Genomic DNA, 22,037 nt, shown 5'->3' on the forward strand with positions numbered 1-22,037 from the left:
CTACATACTGTACTTTTGGCTGCACAATGTAGATGGCCATAGTGAAATATGTTTATCAATGGTTTTTACATAATGGTACCAGAGTATTTAAGGAGAGGTGAGTAAACATAAACAGTATTACACACCTCTCCTGGGCCCTGTGATAGCATTCCCTCAGTATCCTCATTGGACTCCTTCTAGTCTCCTTAATGACATCAGCCCACTAGGGGCCTCAGCCATGAAATGGTGCACGCTGATGTCATGATGCTTGCGTCCACATGTCATGACATGGGTGTGGCCCATGTTGCCACTGAGGCCTGTTCAGCGGCTGATGTCATTCAGGAGGCCAGAAGAAGCCCAAAGAGGAAGGCAAGGGGCCGCCAGATGCCGCGACAGATCCTAGGACATGTGAGTAAGATTGTTATGTTTGTTCACCACTCCTGGGCCCACACTTATTATACTCTGGGATCTGGAGAGACCCCACTATATAAAATAATAGAAGTTCTGATTTGGACTCGAGATGAACCCACAAATATTCAGCTCAACGAACCTTGTGAGGTTCACCCATCTATATATTAGTAACCATGTATAATTTCACTAATAGAGATTTGTCTATTTTTTTCTTTTTTGTCAGATTGTTGAAAAGGGAATAAGTGCAGACCTTTTGTTGTCACCATTGAATTAGCCTCTGAGATTTTGAAGGTAAACTATTGTGGGCATGCTCAGTCAACTGCTGAATAATAATTTACAGAGATGCTTAGGAAAACTGCCATTTTATACTGCTATTTTCAGGATCCATGCAAGTAGAACCAGAATATTATATATTTAGCAATTTATACAAATATTATACAAATAATAATCCATCCAAAAATGACACAATTTTTGTATTAAGTGTGAAAAAAGGAAGCAATGAAATGGAGAAGTGTAACACAAGACCACAGCAAACAAATGTACGCCCTGCAACTCTGCAAACACAAGACATTGGAAGGGCACAGCCACACAAAACATCACCGGCTGAAAGGTATGTAGTGTATGTTATGCGCCAGATTATTGTACGTTGTGTACATTGTGTGTATTATCTATAAGGGATAAGCAGAATGTTATTGTGACCAAGCAACTTATCAGCTCTTACCAACAGAATGTACAAGAACCGTCTACTGAAAGTAAATAAAATGCTACTCCTATTCCTGTGGGTTCTTCTGATTTTACTGTGTTTTTATACAAAATATTTCATCAGAAAGATAAAAAGAGGAGATTTAATATTTGCAGAATTTCATGACAGATCCTGTTAGTTCTGTTGGGACTCGCATTTAATACAGATCCATCATTTTACTTTGTTTTATTTATTATTAATAAAAACCAATAGGAGTTTGATCATTTTTAACAGCTTAGAAAGGTTGTAAAGCAATAAACCTACTACAAAGCTCAAATGGGAAAGAGATATCTGAAAAGAGATATGATGGTTCTGTCCGTCCTCATTGCATTATAATAGGTCCATCACGTCGCAGTTTTTTACTGGATACAATAGCACGGCAGGTCACTTTATTCTAGCAATGTAAAAGCAATATTATAAACCTGATGTAAAAGACCGAATGCAAATGTGAACAATGCCTAAGATGTATTTAATTATAAAAGGCCTGAAATGAAGGAATGAATTATGAAGTGAAGCAAGCTATTTTGTCTCCAGGCAAACTTGGTGCAACTTCTCTCTCTGTACTTCCTAAATCTTGTTAATTTCTTTAGTGTATGTCAAGCAATGCTGCTGCTACAATACAGATGAATAGTGATTTAGTGCACTAGACAATGGAGTTCAGTGGTTTAGTGCGCCATTTTGTTTTGGTTGTCCAATGATTTACCTGACCCATGTTTCTGCCTATTCCTTAGCATTGTGGCCTCATCACTGAAGAAGCCCTTTAACCCTTTTCCGCTGCTAGTATTTTTCAGTTTGCTATTTTGACTCCAAACCCCATAATTGTTTTAATTTTTCCAATCACAGAGCCATATAAGGCTTAATGTTTGTGTGAGAAATTGTTCTTCACAATGGTACCATTTACTATTCTGTACAATGTACTAGAGAGCTGTGAAAAAAATAAATTCTAAATGGGGTGGAATTGGAGAAAAAAGTGCAATTTGAGAGACTTTCTTCCAAGCTTTGTTGTTACAGCATTCACTGTGCCGCTAAAATGACATGCCATCTGTATTCTATGTTTCGGTACAATTCCAAGGATACCAATTTTATATAGTTTTATTTACATTTTAACCCCTTAACAAAAATCCGAAACTTTGTGGAAAAAAAAAAAGGGGTAGTCCAACAAAGTAAAACTTTAACACTAAGCTAAACCCCCTCCCCTCCGCCTATCTTCTCATTTCTTCCCTTTAAAAAAGAAATATATATTTACCCATATGCATGTGATAGCCCCAGACACATTTTCCGATTTCCAAGTGACATTCCGTTTCACTGTTTCCCAAGACGGGAGGTCACCAGTATGACCAGTACAGTATTTGTATGACATACAAATTAATGCCTGACAAGCTTTGGAGATTTCTGTCATGGCAAAGAAATGTTGGCCCAGGATCTCTTTCTGGGCGCCAGCACTCCTCCCCAAAATGGTGGTCAAAGCTAAACGCTCAGCTGCAGGCACCCAGCATGTTACTTTCTAATACTATGTATCTCAAAAAGTAAGTCCTGACCAATATAGAGATATATTATAGAAGCAAACACTGCAGAATTTGAAACCCTTAGTATTTAGATTAAAAAGTGGTATTCAAGGGTGGACATTCATTTTACCATATTAGCTGCTCTCAGTCCATCCATGGTTTCCAATGATTAGTTTCATTCAGTCTGTCCTTAATGCTCATTTTTCTGTCCCCAACCCGTCCTTAATAGAGATGAGCGAACACTAAAATGTTCGAGGTTCGAAATTCGATTCGAACAGCCGCTCACTGTTCGAGTGTTCGAATGGGTTTCGAACCCCATTATAGTCTATGGGGAACATAAACTCGTTAAGGGGGAAACCCAAATTCGTGTCTGGAGGGTCACCAAGTCCACTATGACACCCCAGGAAATGATACCAACACCCTGGAATGACACTGGGACAGCAGGGGAAGCATGTCTGGGGGCATAAAAGTCACTTTATTTCATGGAAATCCCTGTCAGTTTGCGATTTTCGCAAGCTAACTTTTCCCCATAGAAATGCATTGGCCAGTGCTGATTGGCCAGAGTACGGAACTCGACCAATCAGCGCTGGCTCTGCTGGAGGAGGCGGAGTCTAAGATAGCTCCACACCAGTCTCCATTCAGGTCCGACCTTAGACTCCGCCTCCTCCGGCAGAGCCAGCGCTGATTGGCCGAAGGCTGGCCAATGCATTCCTATGCGAATGCAGACTTAGCAGTGCTGAGTCAGTTTTGCTCAACTACACATCTGATGCACACTCGGCACTGCTACATCAGATGTAGCAATCTGATGTAGCAGAGCCGAGGGTGCACTAGAACCCCTGTGCAAACTCAGTTCACGCTAATAGAATGCATTGGCCAGCGCTGATTGGCCAATGCATTCTATTAGCCCGATGAAGTAGAGCTGAATGTGTGTGCTAAGCACACACATTCAGCACTGCTTCATCAAGCCAATACAATGCATTAGCCAGTGCTGATTGGCCAGAGTACGGAATTCGGCCAATCAGCGCTGGCCAATGCATTCTATTAGCCCGATGAAGTAGAGCTGAATGTGTGTGCTAAGCACACACATTCAGCACTGCTTCATCAAGCCAATACAATGCATTAGCCAGTGCTGATTGGCCAGAGTACGGAATTCGGCCAATCAGCGCTGGCTCTGCTGGAGGAGGCGGAGTCTAAGGTCGCTCCACACCAGTCTCCATTCAGGTCCGACCTTAGACTCCGCCTCCTCCGGCAGAGCCAGCGCTGATTGGCCGAAGGCTGGCCAATGCATTCCTATGCGAATGCAGACTTAGCAGTGCTGAGTCAGTTTTGCTCAACTACACATCTGATGCACACTCGGCACTGCTACATCAGATTTAGCAATCTGATGTAGCAGAGCCGAGGGTGCACTAGAACCCCTGTGCAAACTCAGTTCACGCTAATAGAATGCATTGGCCAGCGCTGATTGGCCAATGCATTCTATTAGCCCGATGAAGTAGAGCTGAATGTGTGTGCTAAGCACACACATTCAGCACTGCTTCATCAAGCCAATACAATGCATTAGCCAGTGCTGATTGGCCAGAGTACGGAATTCGGCCAATCAGCGCTGGCCAATGCATTCTATTAGCCCGATGAAGTAGAGCTGAATGTGTGTGCTAAGCACACACATTCAGCTCTACTTCATCGGGCTAATAGAATGCATTGGCCAGCGCTGATTGGCCAGAGTACGGAACTCGACCAATCAGCGCTGGCTCTGCTGGAAGAGGCGGAGTCTAAGGTCGGACCTGAATGGAGACTGGTGTGGAGCGATCTTAGACTCCGCCTCCTCCAGCAGAGCCAGCGCTGATTGGCCGAATTCCGTACTCTGGCCAATCAGCACTGGCTAATGCATTGTATTGGCGTGATGAAGCAGTGCTGAATGTGTGTGCTTAGCACACACATTCAGCTCTACTTCATCGGGCTAATAGAATGCATTGGCCAGCGCTGATTGGCCGAATTCCGTACTCTGGCCAATCAGTGCTGGCCAATGCATTCTATTAGCTTGATGAAGCAGAGTGTGCACAAGGGTTCAAGCGCACCCTCGGCTCTGATGTAGGAGAGCCGAGGGTGCACTTGAACCCTTGTGCACCCTCAGCTCTGCTACATCAGAGCCGAGGGTGCGCTTGAACCCTTGTGCACACTCTGCTTCATCAAGCTAATAGAATGCATTGGCCAGCGCTGATTGGCCAATGTATTCTATTAGCCTGATGAAGTAGAGCTGAATGTGTGTGCTAAGCACACACATTCAGCTCTACTTCATCGGGCTAATAGAATGCATTGGCCAGCGCTGATTGGCCAGAGTACGGAACTCGACCAATCAGCGCTGGCTCTGCTGGAGGAGGCGGAGTCTAAGATCGCTCCACACCAGTCTCCATTCAGGTCCGACCTTAGACTCCGCCTCCTCCAGCAGAGCCAGCGCTGATTGGCCGAATTCCGTACTCTGGCCAATCAGCACTGGCTAATGCATTGTATTGGCTTGATGAAGCAGTGCTGAATGTGTGTGCTTAGCACACACATTCAGCTCTACTTCATCGGGCTAATAGAATGCATTGGCCAATCAGCGCTGGCCAATGCATTCTATTAGCGTGAACTGAGTTTGCACAGGGGTTCTAGTGCACCCTCGGCTCTGCTACATCAGATTGCTACATCTGATGTAGCAGTGCCGAGTGTGCATCAGATGTGTAGTTGAGCAAAACTGACTCAGCACTGCTAAGTCTCTGCATTCGCATAGGAATGCATTGGCCAGCCTTCGGCCAATCAGCGCTGGCTCTGCCGGAGGAGGCGGAGTCTAAGGTCGGACCTGAATGGAGACTGGTGTGGAGCGATCTTAGACTCCGCCTCCTCCAGCAGAGCCAGCGCTGATTGGTCGAGTTCCGTACTCTGGCCAATCAGCGCTGGCCAATGCATTCTATTAGCCCGATGAAGTAGAGCTGAATGTGTGTGCTTAGCACACACATTCAGCTCTACTTCATCAGGCTAATAGAATACATTGGCCAATCAGCGCTGGCCAATGCATTCTATTAGCTTGATGAAGCAGAGTGTGCACAAGGGTTCAAGCGCACCCTCGGCTCTGATGTAGCAGAGCTGAGGGTGCACAAGGGTTCAAGTGCACCCTCGGCTCTCCTACATCAGAGCCGAGGGTGCGCTTGAACCCTTGTGCAGCCTCGGCTCTGCTACATCAGAGCCGAGGGTGCGCTTGAACCCTTGTGCACACTCTGCTTCATCAAGCTAATAGAATGCATTGGCCAGCACTGATTGGCCAGAGTACGGAATTCGGCCAATCAGCGCTGGCCAATGCATCCCTATGGGAAAAAGTTTATCTCACAAAAATCACAATTACACACCCGATAGAGCCCCAAAAAGTTATTTTTAATAACATTCCCCCCTAAATAAAGGTTATCCCTAGCTATCCCTGCCTGTACAGCTATCCCTGTCTCATAGTCACAAAGTTCACATTCTCATATGACCCGGATTTGAAATCCACTATTCGTCTAAAATGGAGGTCACCTGATTTCGGCAGCCAATGACTTTTTCCAATTTTTTTCAATGCCCCCAGTGTCGTAGTTCCTGTCCCACCTCCCCTGCGCTGTTATTGGTGCAAAAAAGGCGCCAGGGAAGGTGGGAGGGGAATCGAATTTTGGCGCACTTTACCACGTGGTGTTCGATTCGATTCGAACATGGCGAACACCCTGATATCCGATCGAACATGTGTTCGATAGAACACTGTTCGCTCATCTCTAGTCCTTAACACTCCAACATTTATACTTGGTTTGCTCCTTTATTGCTTTATTTAGGTTACAAACCTGAAACTGTAAATAGCAAAAATATAAAGAAGATTTATGCAAAAAAATTCTTGCTCTGAGCCTGTTTTTGGGGTCCCAATCCCTAAGGATCAGTTGATCGACAAATATTTATACCTAGTAGATTGTGTTCTGCATGTTGTCTACAAACCATGAATCGGTACAGTAGTATTTTGGCTTCTTTGTTGCCCAACAGGAAATTTTTGGACGACTTCTATAATAATCCCCATTTCCAAGAACATTATAATGTAACCTCCCAGGCAGAAGAGACAGCAGAGATGACTATATCTCCTGTCTACACCATGTAGCTGCAAAGTTATGATAGGGCAATAAACATTATGTTATTTATCATTTTTATAGTTGACGGCAAATTATGTTTTATCTTTTTCCTAATATATAATTAGTATTTGTGTACTCAGAAGACAAGCCTCTCTGACATCCAGCTGAACGTGACCAAACAATAGTATTATCTTGTAAAGCAAAGAACTAAATGTCATTTTCATAGACACAATATGTAACAAAATGCATAATGGAATTGTAATGTACAAGGCCATCCAAAAGAAAAGCAGATACAATCATGTATTTATAGGTTTCTTCTATCATTCCATAAGATACCTCAACAATGCCTGTTATATCTGAATGGTACTTCTAAAAGCTTGAGGTTACTGACATAGTAGTTCCCTCATGTTACATGCATTTTCCGTAGTTTCCTTGTTATACATTATTGATGTGATACATGCACTAGATTTCAAGCAAATATTCTGTATAATACAAGTATCAGGCAAAAATATTTTTTAAAGAAAGTCCAGATGACATTTAAAGAACACAGTAGATTTTCTGTGGCCCCATAGTTACAGTAACCATTGTGCTCTGTAAAAGTGGCCTTCATTATAGTGGTTGTACACTGGGGGAACTAGGAAAAGTCAGGGATTACTTTTAGTCACAAGGAATGGATATGCTTCTTAAAAAAAACATAATATTTTTGTGGCACCTATGGGCACTATTGTAGGCATTGGTGCTTCAATGCCCAGGGCAAAACTATAAAATATAGGATTTATCCTAAAATGAATGATTCCATTAGAAGGTTTTTCATGAATGTCTCAGTTTCTTCCCTGGAGATAGTCGGTAGTAACTTAGTGTTTTGTCTTTCAGTGTATGCAAAGTGCAAATCTAATGAATGATTTCTATTCCCTTAATGCTCATTAACCCTAAAACATCATGAAGAATATCCCAGCCGGAGTGAATTATTTGCTTTTCAGCAAGTTTCATCTCATAAGACTGTGGATTAGTTTGGAAAAGGCATCTTTGAGTGTATGTCACATTATTTTTTTTCATTTACTAGGTTTTAGAGGAAATCCTTCCTGTAACACATGTAGAGCTTTGAAGGTGAAGCCGGATTCAGAGAGCTCAGATATCGCAACAGCATATATAGTCTAGGCTATTGATGGGCTCACAAGTGAAGGAAAACTGACTGTAGGATGGAAAATGTTACTATTAGAGATGAGCGAACACTAAAATGTTCGAGGTTCGAAATTCGATTCGAACAGCCGCTCAATGTTCGTGTGTTCGAACGGGTTTCGAACCCCATTATAGTCTATGGGGAACAGATACTCGTTAAGGGGGAAACCCAAATCCGTGTCTGGAGGGTCACCAAGTCCACTATGACACCCCAGGAAATGATGCCAACACCTCTGGAATGACACTGGGACAGCAGGGGAAGCATGCCTGGGGGCATCTAACACACCAAAGACCCTCTATTACCCCAACATCACTGCCTAACAACTACACACTTTCCACATTCAAAAAAACCTCTATCAAAGTGGGAAAATACCTGGAAACCTTCTTTACTCCCCAAATGGATGGACACAAACCCCAATTTAAGCTCAACAAACAGTAACAACCACCCCTTTAAATCACGTTCCCCATGACAACCACAAATGGAATAGGCAATGGGAATTCCAAAAGCCCTCACCCTTAACTGTCATTTTGAGTGTGTGTGTGTGTGTGTGTGTGTGTGTGTGTGTGTGTGTGTCTGTGTGTGATGTGGTAAGACCTTCCAAAATTCACTTTTCTAGCCCTTAACATGAGCCCTTCCAAACAAAGTTACATGACCTTAAGCTGAGCTACCAGCAGAGATTGAGGCCCTTGGCATGAGTAGAGCCTTGCACCAGCAGTGTTTTTGGCACTTAGGGTGAGTTGAGCCTTGTACCAGCGTGTGTCCCTTAACATCAGGCGGGCCCTAAGTTCTGCGCTTTGCACAAAAGTTCCACATTAACTAGGCTGAATGGTACAAAGATTAGTAGGCCCGAGAACCAGGAACAGGTCTTGCAATGGCTGTCGGATAACGCTTAAAGCACATTGTCCACCAGCCAGTCAGCCTCTACCTCCTCTTACCCAACAGTCTTGTCCTCCTTCCACCCAAAATTCCCAATCTTCTCAGAACAATAACCCCAACTGTCCCTGCTCCCCAGAGCTGTTCTCCCTTCCTTTGACTGTACTGCAACCTGCCCCTCCATTTCGCGATTCCACGGACCTAACAGACGAGTATCTGTGTCCAGATGCTCAAACACTAGAGTCTCCTCCATTCCATCTCCGGTCGATTTGGTGGCGGATGACCAGCAACCCACCCTCATCGACGACGATGAGACGCAGTTGCTGTCAGGGCAGCCAGTTGACATGCGCATTGTGCAGGAGGAGGAGGCGAGACAGGAGTTGGAAGAGGAGGTGGTGGACGACGAGGACACCGACCCCACCTGGACAAGGCAGATGTCAAGCTGGGAAAGTAGTGTGGATGTTGAGGCAGGTGCAGCACCAAAAAGGGTAGCTAGAGGCAGAGACATGTCCAGAGGCAGAGGTCAGCTGCTTTGCCGAAGCCAGGCCAGACCCGGAATGTCCGAAGATGTTCCCTTTTGTACCCAGCCCAGAAAAACTCCCCCATCGAGGGCACGTTTCTTGAAGGTGTAGAGTTTTTTCAAGGAATGCGCCGAGGACAGATATAGTGTCGTCTACACAATTTGCCTCTCGAAATCGAGTAGGGGCCCTGAGAAGAGCAACCTGTCCACCACTTCAATGCACCGTCATTTGGAATCCAAGCAATGGAATCAGTGGCAGGCAGCAACGGCAGGACAAACGTCGCCCGCCGTTCATGCCACTGCCTCTGCTCACAGTGCTGGCGATGCACTCCAGAGGACGAGCCAGGACATCACTTCATCTGCCTCCGCCACTTTGTTGACTTCTCCCTCATCCTCCCCTGTTTCTGTCTTATCTCCTTCTCCTGCACCATCAAAGGCACCATCAGGCGCTTCTTTACAACAACCCACCATCTCTCAGACATTGGAGCGCCGGCAGAAATACACCGCTAACCACCCACCCACGCAAGCCTAGAACGCCAACCTCGCTAAACTGCTGGCCCAGGAGAGGTTGGCGTTCCGGCTTGTTGAAACTCCCGCCTTCCCGGACCTGATGGCAACTGTGGCACCTCACTATGCCGTCCCTAGCCGTCTCAACTTCTCCCGGTGTGGCGTCCCCGCCTTGCACCAGCACGTGTCACTCAACATCAGGTGGGCCCTTAGTTCCGCGCTTTGCTGCAAGGTCCACTTGACCACCGACACTTGGACAAGCGCCTGTGGTCAGGGATGCTGCAGTGCTTATCTTTAATGACAGGCAGGGTGAATGTGGTGGAGTCTGTTCCCCGGGTGCAAACTGGGGTGGCCTATCTCCTCTCCCAGGCCAAAATTCATGGCAGGAGTAGACTGAAACCCTACGACGCTGCAACCTCCACCACAGCTACTAGCGGCAAACGCTAAAACACTGGTGTGGGGAGACGTCAGCAGGCGGTGCTGAAGCTCATCAGCTTGGGGGACAGACAGCACAGTGCCTCCGAGGTCAGGGATGCCATCCTGGCTGAGATGGCATTTTTTTTTTCCCTGCTACACCTGGGGCCTGGCATTTTTACGCCTGTGATAATGGCTGGAACCTGGTAGCGGCTCTGGAGCTTGCCAGCCTCCAACACGTTCCATGTTTGGCCCACGTCTAACCTAGTGGTGCAAAGTTTTTTAAAAACATACCCAAATGTACCGAAGCTACTGTTGAAAATGCGGCGCTTGTGCGCCCACTTTTGCAAGTGCACAGGAGTCGCTGCTAGCCTAAAAACACTCTAGCAAGGCCTACATCTGTCCAAACACAGGCTGTTGTCCGTCATTCACACACGCTGAAACCCTACAATACCATATCTTGAGCAGGGTGTGTGAGCTGCACAGACCTTTGATGGAGTTCCATCTACAAAACCCAAGGGTTCCTCAAAGTCAGCAACCAAAGTTTCTGCACCATGAGTTTCCAGGGGTGGCAGAGTTATGGCTAGGGGAAGAGGCATGGATAGGGATGATGTCTAGGGGCAAAAGCAGTGTGGATGTGGAGGCAAGCTAAGCAGGAAAAACTGGGGGTACAAGCTAAGGCATGGACTGGGGTGATGTCTAGGGGCAAAAGCAGTGTGGATGTGGAGGCAAGCTAAGCAGGAAAAACTGGGGATACAAGCTAAGGCATGGACTGGGGTGATGTCTAGGGGCAAAAGCAGTGTGGATGTGGAGGCAAGCTAAGCAGGAAAAACTGGGGGTACAAGCTAAGGCATGGACTGGGGTGATGTCTAGGGGCAAAAGCAGTGTGGATGTGGAGGCAAGCTAAGCAGGAAAAACTGGGGGTACAAGCTAAGGCATGGACTGGGGTGATGTCTAGGGGCAAAAGCAGTGTGGATGTGGAGGCAAGCTAAGCAGGAAAAACTGGGGGTACAAGCTAAGGCATGGACTGGGGTGATGTCTAGGGGCAAAAGCAGTGTGGATGTGGAGGCAAGCAAAGCAGGGAAAATGGTGGCTAGAGGCAAAGGGATGTCCATAGGCAGCAAGGGCAAAGATGCAAAACTCTCCCGTTTCAAGAATTTTCCTGACTTGTTTCCCCACAAAACATTCCTGGGAGGAGGGCTGAAACACCACCCTCCTCCTCCTCCGCTGTTAGATTTACCCCAGCTACGAGCTGAAAACGCTGCAACACTGGTGTGGGGAGACGTCAGCAGGCTGGGCTGAAGCTCATCAGCTTGGGAGACGGACAGCACACTGCCTCTGAGGTCAGGGATGCCATCCTGGATGAGATGGCAATTTGTTTATCCCCGCTGCCCCTGGGGCCAGGTTTTTTAGCTTGTTGGAGGGCTCTGGAGCTTGCCAGCCTCCAACACGTTCCATGCCTGGCCCACATGTTCAATGTAGTGGTGCAATGATTTTTAAAAACATACCCCAAATTAGCTGAGCTAAGGGTGAAAGTGCGGCACTTGGACACCCACTTTCCCAAGTCTACAGTACCTGGAGCTAGCCGCAATACACTCCAGCAAGGCCTACATCTGCCTGAAGCACCTACTGTTGTGCGAGGTCACCACACGCTCTAACCCTAGATACCGTATGTTCAGCAGGGTGTGTGAGCAGCAGAGACCTTTGATGGAGTACCAGCTACAAAACCCAAGGGTTCCTCAGAGTCAGCTCCCTCACTTTCTGCACCATGAGTTTCCATGGGTGGCAGACTTATGGCTAGAGGCACAGGCATGGATAGGGGTGATGTGTAGGGGCAAAAGCAGTGTGGATGTGGAGGCAAGCTAAGCAGCAAAAACTGGGGGTACAAGCAGCCGGTGACATCATCACTGACAAGCACAGCTGTCTGTCAGCTGACAGGCTGACTTTCACCAAAATGAACAGACAATGGATAGACTCATCATATACATGTCAGTTACATGACAAATTTAGTGCAATTTGCAAGTCCAAGATGGTTTGGAGATCTGCGGAGAGGAATCTCACCACCTCTTGCGGGTGCCATCATTTGGAAGGCAAGCCCTGGGCTCAGTGGGTGAGAGCAAGCGCAGGATAATCGTCGTTTGGCCTGGCGGCCACTGCCTCTTCCACTGTTGACAGGGCTGGCGCTGCAGTCCAGACCAGGAGCCAGGACACCTCCACATCTGCCTCTGACACTTTGGGGAGTTCACCCTTATCCTCACCTTTTCCTGCCATTTCTCCTTTTGCCCGCGCCATCATGCGCCTCTTCCCAGCAACTCCCCATCTCCCAAGCCTTTCATTTCATGCTAAAGTACAGCGCAACCCACCCACATGCCCAAGGCTTCAACGGCCTCATCTCAAGAAATCTGGCCCAGGAGATGTTGGAATCCCGGCTGGGGGACACTCTGCCCTTTTTGGGCAGAGTGTCTACTGCGCCACCGCACTGTGCCGTCCACACCAGCACTTTCCCCCAAACATGAGGCGGTCCCTAAATTCAGCGCTTAGCCCTAAAGTTCCATGTGACCAGTTACGAATGGACAAGTGCATGCGGACAGGGACGCTACCTTTCAATTTGGGCACAGTGGTTGAATGTAGTTGAGGCGTGGACCGGGTCGCAAAATGTGGTGGCCTGACTTGTCTCCCCACACAACATTCCTGGGAGGAGGGCTGAAACACCACCCTCCTCCGCTGTTAAATTGACCCCAGCTACGAGCTGGAAACGCTGCAACACTGGTGTGGGGAGACGTCAGCGGGCCGTGCTGAAGCTCATCAGCTTGGGGGCCAGACAGCACACTGCCTACAAAGTGAGTCATGCCATCCTCGATGAGACGGCAATGTGGTTTTTGCCACTGCACCTGGGCCCAGGCATGTTGTCATGTGTGATAATGGCCGTAACCTGGGATTGGCTCTGTAGCTTGGCAGCCTGCAACATATTCCATGCCTGGGCCACGTTTTTAACTCATTGCTGCTAATCTTTTGAAAAAGGTACCCCAATGTTCCTGAGCTACTGGTGAAAGTGTGGCGCTTGTGCGGATAGTTTTTAAAGTGTATAGTTGCCGCTGCTAGCCTCTATGCACTCCTACAACGCCTGTACCTGCTGGAACAACGGCTGTTGTGCGACGTCTCCACACTGCTGGCACTAAACATATCATGTGTTGAGCAGAGTGTGTGAGCAGCACAGACCTTTGATGTAGTTCCAACTCCAAAACCCTCGGGTTCGTCAAAGTCAACTCCCTCAGTTGCTCAACCATGAGTGGCCATGGGTGGCAGACTTATGTGAAATCCCATCCCATCCATTGCACTGGACACGAAACATTAGCATGCGCTCAGCACAACTTCGGATATGGCAGATGCGTTAAGCAGGGTGCAGGGTACAACACAGACCAGGCCCGAGCACCAGGAACAGGTGTTAGAAATACTGCAGCATCTGCCATTTCCTTCCAATTTTGGGGTTTTGGACCCGCCACCGACTTGTCTGGACCTAAGTGGGGATCATGAGACACAGTTGCCATCAAGGCAAGCTGTGGTCATGTGCGGTTTGCAGTAAGGGGGCAGTGCGCAATTGGAAGAGGAGTTGGTGGATGACGAGGCCACCGACCCCACATGGACAGGGGTGATGTCTAGGGGCTAAAGCAGTGTAGATGTAGAGGGAAGCTAAATCAACAAAAAACCTGGGTAGAAGCAAAGGCATAAACTGGGGTGATGTTTAGGGGTGAAAGCAGAGTAGATGTGGAGGGAAGCTAAGCAGCAAAAACAGTGGGTAGAAGCAAAGGCATGCAAAACTCTACCCTGTTGGAAGACTTATTCCTAGGTCTGGAACACGTTAATGGCCCCCCTGGACAAATTACTGCCACTCAGGGGCCTAGTGTCACCAGGAGGGACAAGTATAGGCGCATGTTGTGGGAATACCTGGCCGACACCAGCTCTGTCCTCTCCGATCCCTCTGTGCTCTACAGCCTAAACTTATTTTCTCATCTTTTTTTCTGAACTGCACATCTCTTGCCTGCTTCCTTTGGGATCTTAGAAATGGTGGTCCACTTCCACAGATGGTAACTTCAATAGACAGTGTAATGGGAGGAGCTGAGGGATCGCTGTCTTAACCACTTTTTGGCACAAAATTAACTTCCAAAGCCAAATATGGTGCAAGTATATGATGCAAGGACACCTACACACCTATCTCTGACACATTGGGGAGTTCACCCTCATGCGCCCTTTTGGCCTGCACCATCATGCGCCTCTTCCCAGCCACTCCACATTTCCCAAGCTTTTCATTGCAGGCAGAAGTACAATACAACCCACCCCCATGCCCAAGCCTGTAACAGCCTCATCGATAAACTGCTGGCCCTGGAGATGTTGGTGTTTGTTTATGCTTCTGGAGACCCAGGCCTTCCGTCAGCAGATGGCAGCTGGGGCACCTCCCTATGCTGGGCCTAGCCGTTACTACTTCTCTTGGTGTGCTGTCTCTGCCTTGCGCCTGCATGTGTCCCATAACATCAGTCGGGCCCAGAGCTCTGCGCTTTGCTGCAAGGTCCACTTGACCACCGACACATGGACAAGCGCCTGTGGTCAGGGATGCTGCAGTGCTTATCTTTAATGACAGGCAGGGTGAATGTGGTGGAGTCTGTTCCCCGGGTGCAAACTGGGGTGGCCTATCTCCTCTCCCAGGCCAAAATTCATGGCAGGAGTAGACTGAAACCCTACGAAGCTGCAACCTCCACCCCAGCTACTAGCGGAAAACACTGTAACACTGGCATGGGGAGATGTCAGTAGGCCGTGCTGAAACTGATCAGCTTGGGGGACAGACAGCACAGTGCCTCCGAGGTCAGGGATGCCATCCTGGCTGAGATGGCATTTTTTTTTTCCCTGCTACACCTGGGGCCTGGCATTTTTGCGCCTGTGATAATGGCTGGAACCTGGTAGCAGATCTGGAGCTTGCCAGACTCAAACACGGTCCACGCATGGCCCACGTTTTCCAACTTGTTGGTGCCATGTTTCTTTGAAACCTACACCATTGTGCCTGATATACAGGTCAAAGTGGGGCCATTTTCGTAAGTGAGAACTAGCCTCTGCTAGGCAGAAAACATTCAGAGCACACTCCTCTCATCTTCGCACCGTTGGCTGGCGGAGGAAGACGAGGGGGTTGGAGTGGCATCTGATGTCCCTATCCCACACGAGGCTAGAGGGTGCACTTCAGTGCATCCCATTGCTTCACCACAAATGGTGTGAAGGGGAGTGGAAAATGGAGGAAATGGAGAGTGACCCTTACAGTTGGGGCCAGCAAAGGCATGCCAAGTAACACACTGGCACACATGGCTGACTTCATCTTGGGTTGCTTTTCAACACATATTTCACATCATGAAGAACAAATAATACTGGATTTTTTCAAGCCTCGAACCCCGGTCTAGGTCTAATGTCTGTTCCTTTCTTATATTAGGGGAGAGGGAAAAAAAATTACTTCAGTGATACGTTTAGCGTACATAGACTGACTATTAATGTGTATCCCACTTAGTGTTGTTAGGGTTACACACCGTCACAACCTGGCTAAAGCTTCTATAGCTGTTAATAAAGTCAACATAACTTTACGGTATCCAAAAAGACAGCTGGTACCGACAGAGAGCAAGACAAATGTCACCCAAAGCTGTGAGCTCTGAACACCCACAGTGACTTTGGCGTCATCATCATTATAAGGGAGCGGGTGGTAATAAATAACTTGGCAGTGCCTAAAACCCAAAAAGCTTATACAACTATATTTACATTAAGATACACAAATGAAACTTTTCAGTAGCATGTCATGAGACAAGCTGATAAGCTCTTCCTTTGTGCAGTGCTATTTGAAAGTTAAACGCTGCCTTTATTTTAATTCTGGAGAAGGTGCAGACATTAGATTTAGAACATGTTGTCTTCATTGTCCAAATCCTCTATATAGGTAACGTGTTTTTCGGGCCGAGCTGTCTGGGAACGAGCTGGTGCAGCACTGACAACCTGGGTGAATATGGCAAGAGCCTGAGATGTAGGGTGAATGAATCCCCAAATTATTTGTGGAATTCCCAGTGAGACAATGGCACTGTATACCAGTATTAAAAATTGTGGGTGCACATAACCCCCATATATTCTTTGAATTCCCAGTGAGACAATGGCACTGTATACCAGTATTAAAAATTGTGGGTGCACATAACCCCCATATATTCTTTGAATTCCCAGTGAGACAATGGCACTGTATACCAGTAGTAAAAATTGTGGGTGCACATAACCCCCATATATTCTTTGAATTCCCAGTGAGACAATGGAACTGTATAGCAGTAGCAAAAATTGTGGGTGCACGTAACCCCCATATATTCTTTGAATTCCCAGTCAGACAATGGCACTGTATACCAGTAGTAAAAATTGTGGGTGCACATAACCCCCATATATTCTTTGAATTCCCAGTGAGACAAAGGAACTGTATAGCAGTATTAAAAATTGTGGGTGCACGTAACCCCCATATATTCTTTGAATTCCCAGTCAGACAATGGCACTGTATACCAGTATTAAAAATTGTGGGTGCACATAACCCCCATATATTCTTTGAATTCCCAGTGAGACAAAGGAACTGTATAGCAGTATTAAAAATTGTGGGTGCACGTAACCCCCATATATTCTTTGAATTCCCAGTCAGACAATGGCACTGTATACCAGTATTAAAAATTGTGGGTGCACATAACCCCCATATATTCTTTGAATTCCCAGTCAGACAATGGCACTGTATACCAGTATTAAAAATTGTGGGTGCACATAACCCCCATATATTCTTTGAATTCCCAGTCAGACAATGGCACTATATACCAGTAGTAAAAATTGTGGGTGCACATAACCCCAATATATTCTTTGAATTCCCAGTCAGACAATGGCACTGTATACCAGTATTAAAAATTGTGGGTGCACATAACCCCCATATATTCTTTGAATTCCCAGTCAGACAATGGCACTGTATACCAGTATTAAAAATTGTGGGTGCACATAACCCCCATATATTCTTTGAATTCCCAGTCAGACAATGGAACTGTATAGCAGTAGCAAAAATTGTGGGTGCACGTAACCCCCATATATTCTTTGAATTCCCAGTCAGACAATGGCACTATATACCAGTATTAAAAATTGTGGGTGCACATAACCCCCATATATTCTTTGAATTCCCAGTGAGACAATGGAACTGTATAGCAGTATTAAAAATTGTGGGTGCACGTAACCCCCATATATTCTTTGAATTCCCAGTCAGACAATGGCACTGTATACCAGTATTAAAAATTGTGGGTGCACATAACCCCCATATATTCTTTGAATTCCCAGTGAGACAATGGAACTGTATAGCAGTATTAAAAATTGTGGGTGCACGTAACCCCCATATATTCTTTGAATTCCCAGTCAGACAATGGCACTGTATACCAGTAGTAAAAATTGTGGGTGCACGTAACCCCAATATATTCTTTGAATTCCCAGTGAGACAATGGCACTGTATACCAGTATTAAAAATTGTGGGTGCACGTAACCCCCATATATTCTTTGAATTCCCAGTCAGACAATGGCACTGTATACCAGTATTAAAAATTGTGGGTGCACGTCACCCCAATATATTCTTTGAATTCCCAGTCAGACAATGGCACTGTATACCAGTAGTAAAAATTGTGGGTGCACATAACCCCCATATATTCTTTGAATTCCCAGTCAGACAATGGCACTGTATACCAGTATTAAAAATTGTGGGCTCTTATTATTTTGTTATTCTATCCTGTTTTGTTGCCAGAGTAAGTAATAGTGCAATGCATCTGGTTAATATAAGGCTGGATTTTTATGATTGGCTAATAAACATTCTTTAGCTGATGTCCACTGACTAACTACTGGATGCAATAAACACAGTGTGCGGTGCGCTAATGGAGCGGAGACGAAGCAATTATCACAGATATAGCAGTAAAGGCAGGAAAAGGATGAAAGCACTGAAACTAAAGACGCTAACAGTAAGATACAGAAACATAATATTATTAAGGTAAAAACAACAGGATCCTATAAGTGTCTGAATGGACAGAGATTGATATAACTGCAAGAGACATCAGCAACATGACTCTAGAGAGGTTGTTTTTTCTTTCACCTATCTGCAAAATAGTAAAGGAAGTGCCACACAAAAATTGCAGAAAGATACAGTCCATCACAAGCCTTCTCTCAAAAGGCCACCTAAACGCAAATATGCCCTAAGAGGGTCTAGGTCTAGGACTATTGTATCTTCACGACGGAGCTAAGTGAGACCCAACTTGCTCCCAGCTTCCACCTGGGCTCACCCCAGTATCCATCAAGTTGCTGAAAACTGGTTGCAACCACCTCCACAAAAGTAGAGGTGGCCCGGGGTTGCAGGGGAGGAAGGAACCAATATGGCCAGACCAATTCCTCACTAGTGAATTCGGGCGCCACAGATTAATTGCTGCTGGGGTACTTCAGGTTTCAAGCTCTGATTTTTTGGCATCAATTTGGTGGCCAGGCCATACTACCATGTGATACTCTGTTCTCCATCAGTAGCATTCTGCCAGTGGCAGGGGTGATTATTGATCACTGATATAAACAGATGCAACAGTTGATCTTACCCAAAAGCCCGAATAGTGACATCAGCAACGTGATGTACAAACAGCGTTGAAAGTCACACCCTAATGGCTATATGATAGAATCAGGAACACTACATGTAAATAGGTAATAACTAGCAATACAAAGAGGGGGAGTTATGCAAATATGTCCCAAAGTGGGTGTTTCTGGGAAGTTTAGCAGATGTTTCTAAGCAGGCCAGAGATAGTACCTACAAATATCTTAGTGTTAGAGACTGAAATGTCAAGATATACTGTATATATCCAGGACATTTACTATAATATATATTTTTATTTTACAGTCATGAACCCAGAATCAATCAATACGACCAATAACTCAACCAATGTGACTTGTTCTCGTGATGCCAGGATCACACATACTGTCTTCCCTATTCTATACACTGTCATATTCCTCATAGGAATAATACTAAACTTCCTATCTGCCTGGATTTTCTTCCAAGTTCCAAGTAAGAGCGTTTTTATTGTATACCTTAAAAACACTGTGGTGGCGGACATCATTATGACTCTGACATTACCTTTCAAGATTCTCACAGATTCTGGCATCGGGCCATGGCAGTTGAAAGTTTTTGTCTGTCGCTTTTCTGCAGTCATATTTTATGAAACTATGTACATAAATATTATACTTCTTGGGCTCATTGGTCTGGATCGTTTTTTGAAAACCGTTAGACCATTCAGCAGAAGTTGGATGGACAATGTGAATCAAGCCAAGAAAATTTCCGCTGTGGTCTGGATATTCATCTTTTTAACATCTCTCCCAAATATGATTCTGAGCAATCAAAAAGCAACACCACAAAGTATTATCCACTGTACAAGTCTAAAGACGACACTGGGGAAAAAGTGGCACGAAGCAGTTACCTACATCTGTATGATCATTTTTTGGTTTGTGTTCATTTCCATGATCCTGTTTTATGCAACCATCAGCAAGAAGATTTATTATTCCTACATTAAATCCAAGAGTAAAGACAAAGCCTCAAGAAAGAAGACGAGATTTAAAGTGTTCATTGTGGTTGCTGTGTTTTTTCTGTGTTTTGCCCCCTTTCATGTTATGAGGTTACCCTATACATTCAGTCAGGTTGGAATCATAAAAAACTGCCAGCTACAAAACAAGTTACATTTAGCTAAAGAAACCACTTTATGGATTGCAGCCACCAATCTGTTAATGGATCCGCTAATCTATGTCATACTCTGTAAGCCTTTTAGAAAGTTGATACCGAAATTTAACAGTTCAACTAATTCCAGTTTAATTCCACCATAAAAAATGTGAAATGTATAAATTAAAAACGAATATTCATGGATAATGAACAACCAACTTCTCCTACCTCTCCCAACAGGCAAGACTACTTCACAAATGCCCTTATATTGTATGTTCTTTTACTAGAGTGGTTCCATATTCACAGCAGTTTGTCACTGCATGACTACTCCTTTGGAGGTCGAGATGGTAATATGGGTTTTCTTCATTTTTCTGAAATTAATAAAGTTCTACTTAAATCTATACCTACCATAGTTTTGTTACTCGTTTGTTATGCCTATACTTCCTTTGCTCCTTACTCTCAATGGCCTCCCTATCCCTTGGCATTGAAAGAAATTACCAAGAACTATAAGTTCTAAAAAAAATCAGCCAAACTTGATCATTTTGACAAGATAAGATGAATATCTAATATGTATTGGTTGTTTTGTGGATGTCTGTGAAATAGGAGTCTGGCATATAGAATTTCAACATGCCTGATCCTTTGTTCTCAAGGTTACCACTAGAGATTAGAAATGAGCGAGTACTGTTCGGATCAGGCGATCCCAACAGCACTCACGCATTGAAATGAATGGAAGCACCTGGTACTTCCGCTTTGACGCTGGCCGGCTGCTTAACCCGCCACGTGCCGGCTACGTCCATTCATTTCAATGCGTGCGTGCTGTTCGGATCGGCTGATCCGAACAGTACTCGCTCATCTCTACTAGAGATATCTAGCCATGGCTTACTCTCCTCTTCCCACTGAGAATACATCTATGCTTTACCAAACTGAACACGCTTGTGTATGGAGAGTTTGGGAGACATGGTTATCAACCAAACATGCATTTAGCCAATAGCTATTGAAAGTGTGCAGCCACCTTTAGACTGAAGACTTATTGTTAAAATTAGCCATCAATGAGTGTAGGTCTGACCTGAAGACCTCGTCCTGGTCCCATCACTGTACTAAACATACTGAAGTGTCGCCCAATTAAAAATGGGAGGTGATCAACTAGGTATGGACTCATATCTAGGGGCTTCAAAGCAACTACAAAGGCTGCCTCGATGCAAAGTTTGTTTATAAGACCCAATCTCAACTATTACATGGTGTTAAAGTTTGTCATGTGACAAAGGATGGTTTGCTGACATTAGGCCTAAGTGTGACTGCAATATTCATGCCTCCCAATGGTCTCTGATTCAGCGGGACAGTCTTGGATTTCGGGTGCAGGAAGGTATGTCCCGACCTGAGGTCATAGCTTACTTTGTTTTTATACAGTGTAGCAGGCTCTATGCATGGATTGGTGTTTACCTGTTAAATGTACACCAATGGACACAGTTTTGGCATAAATTTGGCACACATGGTATGTCTGGTTCCTTATGTTTTTTTGACCTTCTAACATAGTCGATAAATATGCTTTGTATAAAGCAAAGCCTACAGTAGTACCACAGCCTGTCATTTACAGTGTAGCCATTGTAATTTCAAAGTACAATTTGTATTCTAGTTTATCAGGAAAATCCAGGACTTGCAATAAACAGGAAGAGGATGAGTACTACTACATTATGTGTCATTGGGGTGTGTTATGACTTCCCAATCACCTCTGATAAATGGTATCTGATGACATCTAACAAGGTAACTGATAACTTGACCAATATTCTCTACAGAAAAGGTTTAGAGCAGATATTTAAGGGACTGAATAAACATCACATACATCTGTTTTTTTTGTAGTATGTTCTTCAATCTACAAATTCCATTCAGATGAATCTAACAGGCCCAGAAATTTCTGCAACAAATCTCTCGTGTTAATAAATCCTTATCATCCTTATTAGAGATGAGCGAACAGTGAAATGTTCGAAGTTCAATGTTCGATTCGAGTAGCCGCTCAATACTTGACTGTTCAATCGAACATCG

General features: G+C 45.3%; 2 protein-coding genes across 2 annotated transcripts in view; one reads left to right on the top strand and one right to left on the bottom strand.

Moving 5' to 3' along the window:
• Positions 1-22,037, bottom strand: part of MED12L (mediator complex subunit 12L) — a 300,557-nt gene that overhangs the window by 130,961 nt on the left and 147,559 nt on the right. The window lies entirely within an intron of this gene.
• Positions 980-20,278, top strand: P2RY13 (purinergic receptor P2Y13). The gene is made up of 2 exons (XM_075268812.1): positions 980-1,000; positions 19,188-20,278. The coding sequence occupies exon 2, from the start codon at positions 19,190-19,192 to the stop codon at positions 20,159-20,161; it is 972 nt and encodes a 323-aa protein (XP_075124913.1). The 5' UTR covers positions 980-1,000; positions 19,188-19,189; the 3' UTR covers positions 20,162-20,278.

The sequence above is a fragment of the Leptodactylus fuscus genome, chromosome 3 (genome assembly GCF_031893055.1).
Source record: "Leptodactylus fuscus isolate aLepFus1 chromosome 3, aLepFus1.hap2, whole genome shotgun sequence".
Taxonomy (NCBI): Eukaryota; Metazoa; Chordata; class Amphibia; order Anura; family Leptodactylidae; genus Leptodactylus; species Leptodactylus fuscus.

Bases quoted from the DNA above. Each gene is read 5' to 3' on its own strand.
- P2RY13 (XM_075268812.1), top strand. From the start codon at position 19,190: ATGAACCCAGAATCAATCAATACGACCAATAACTCAACCAATGTGACT.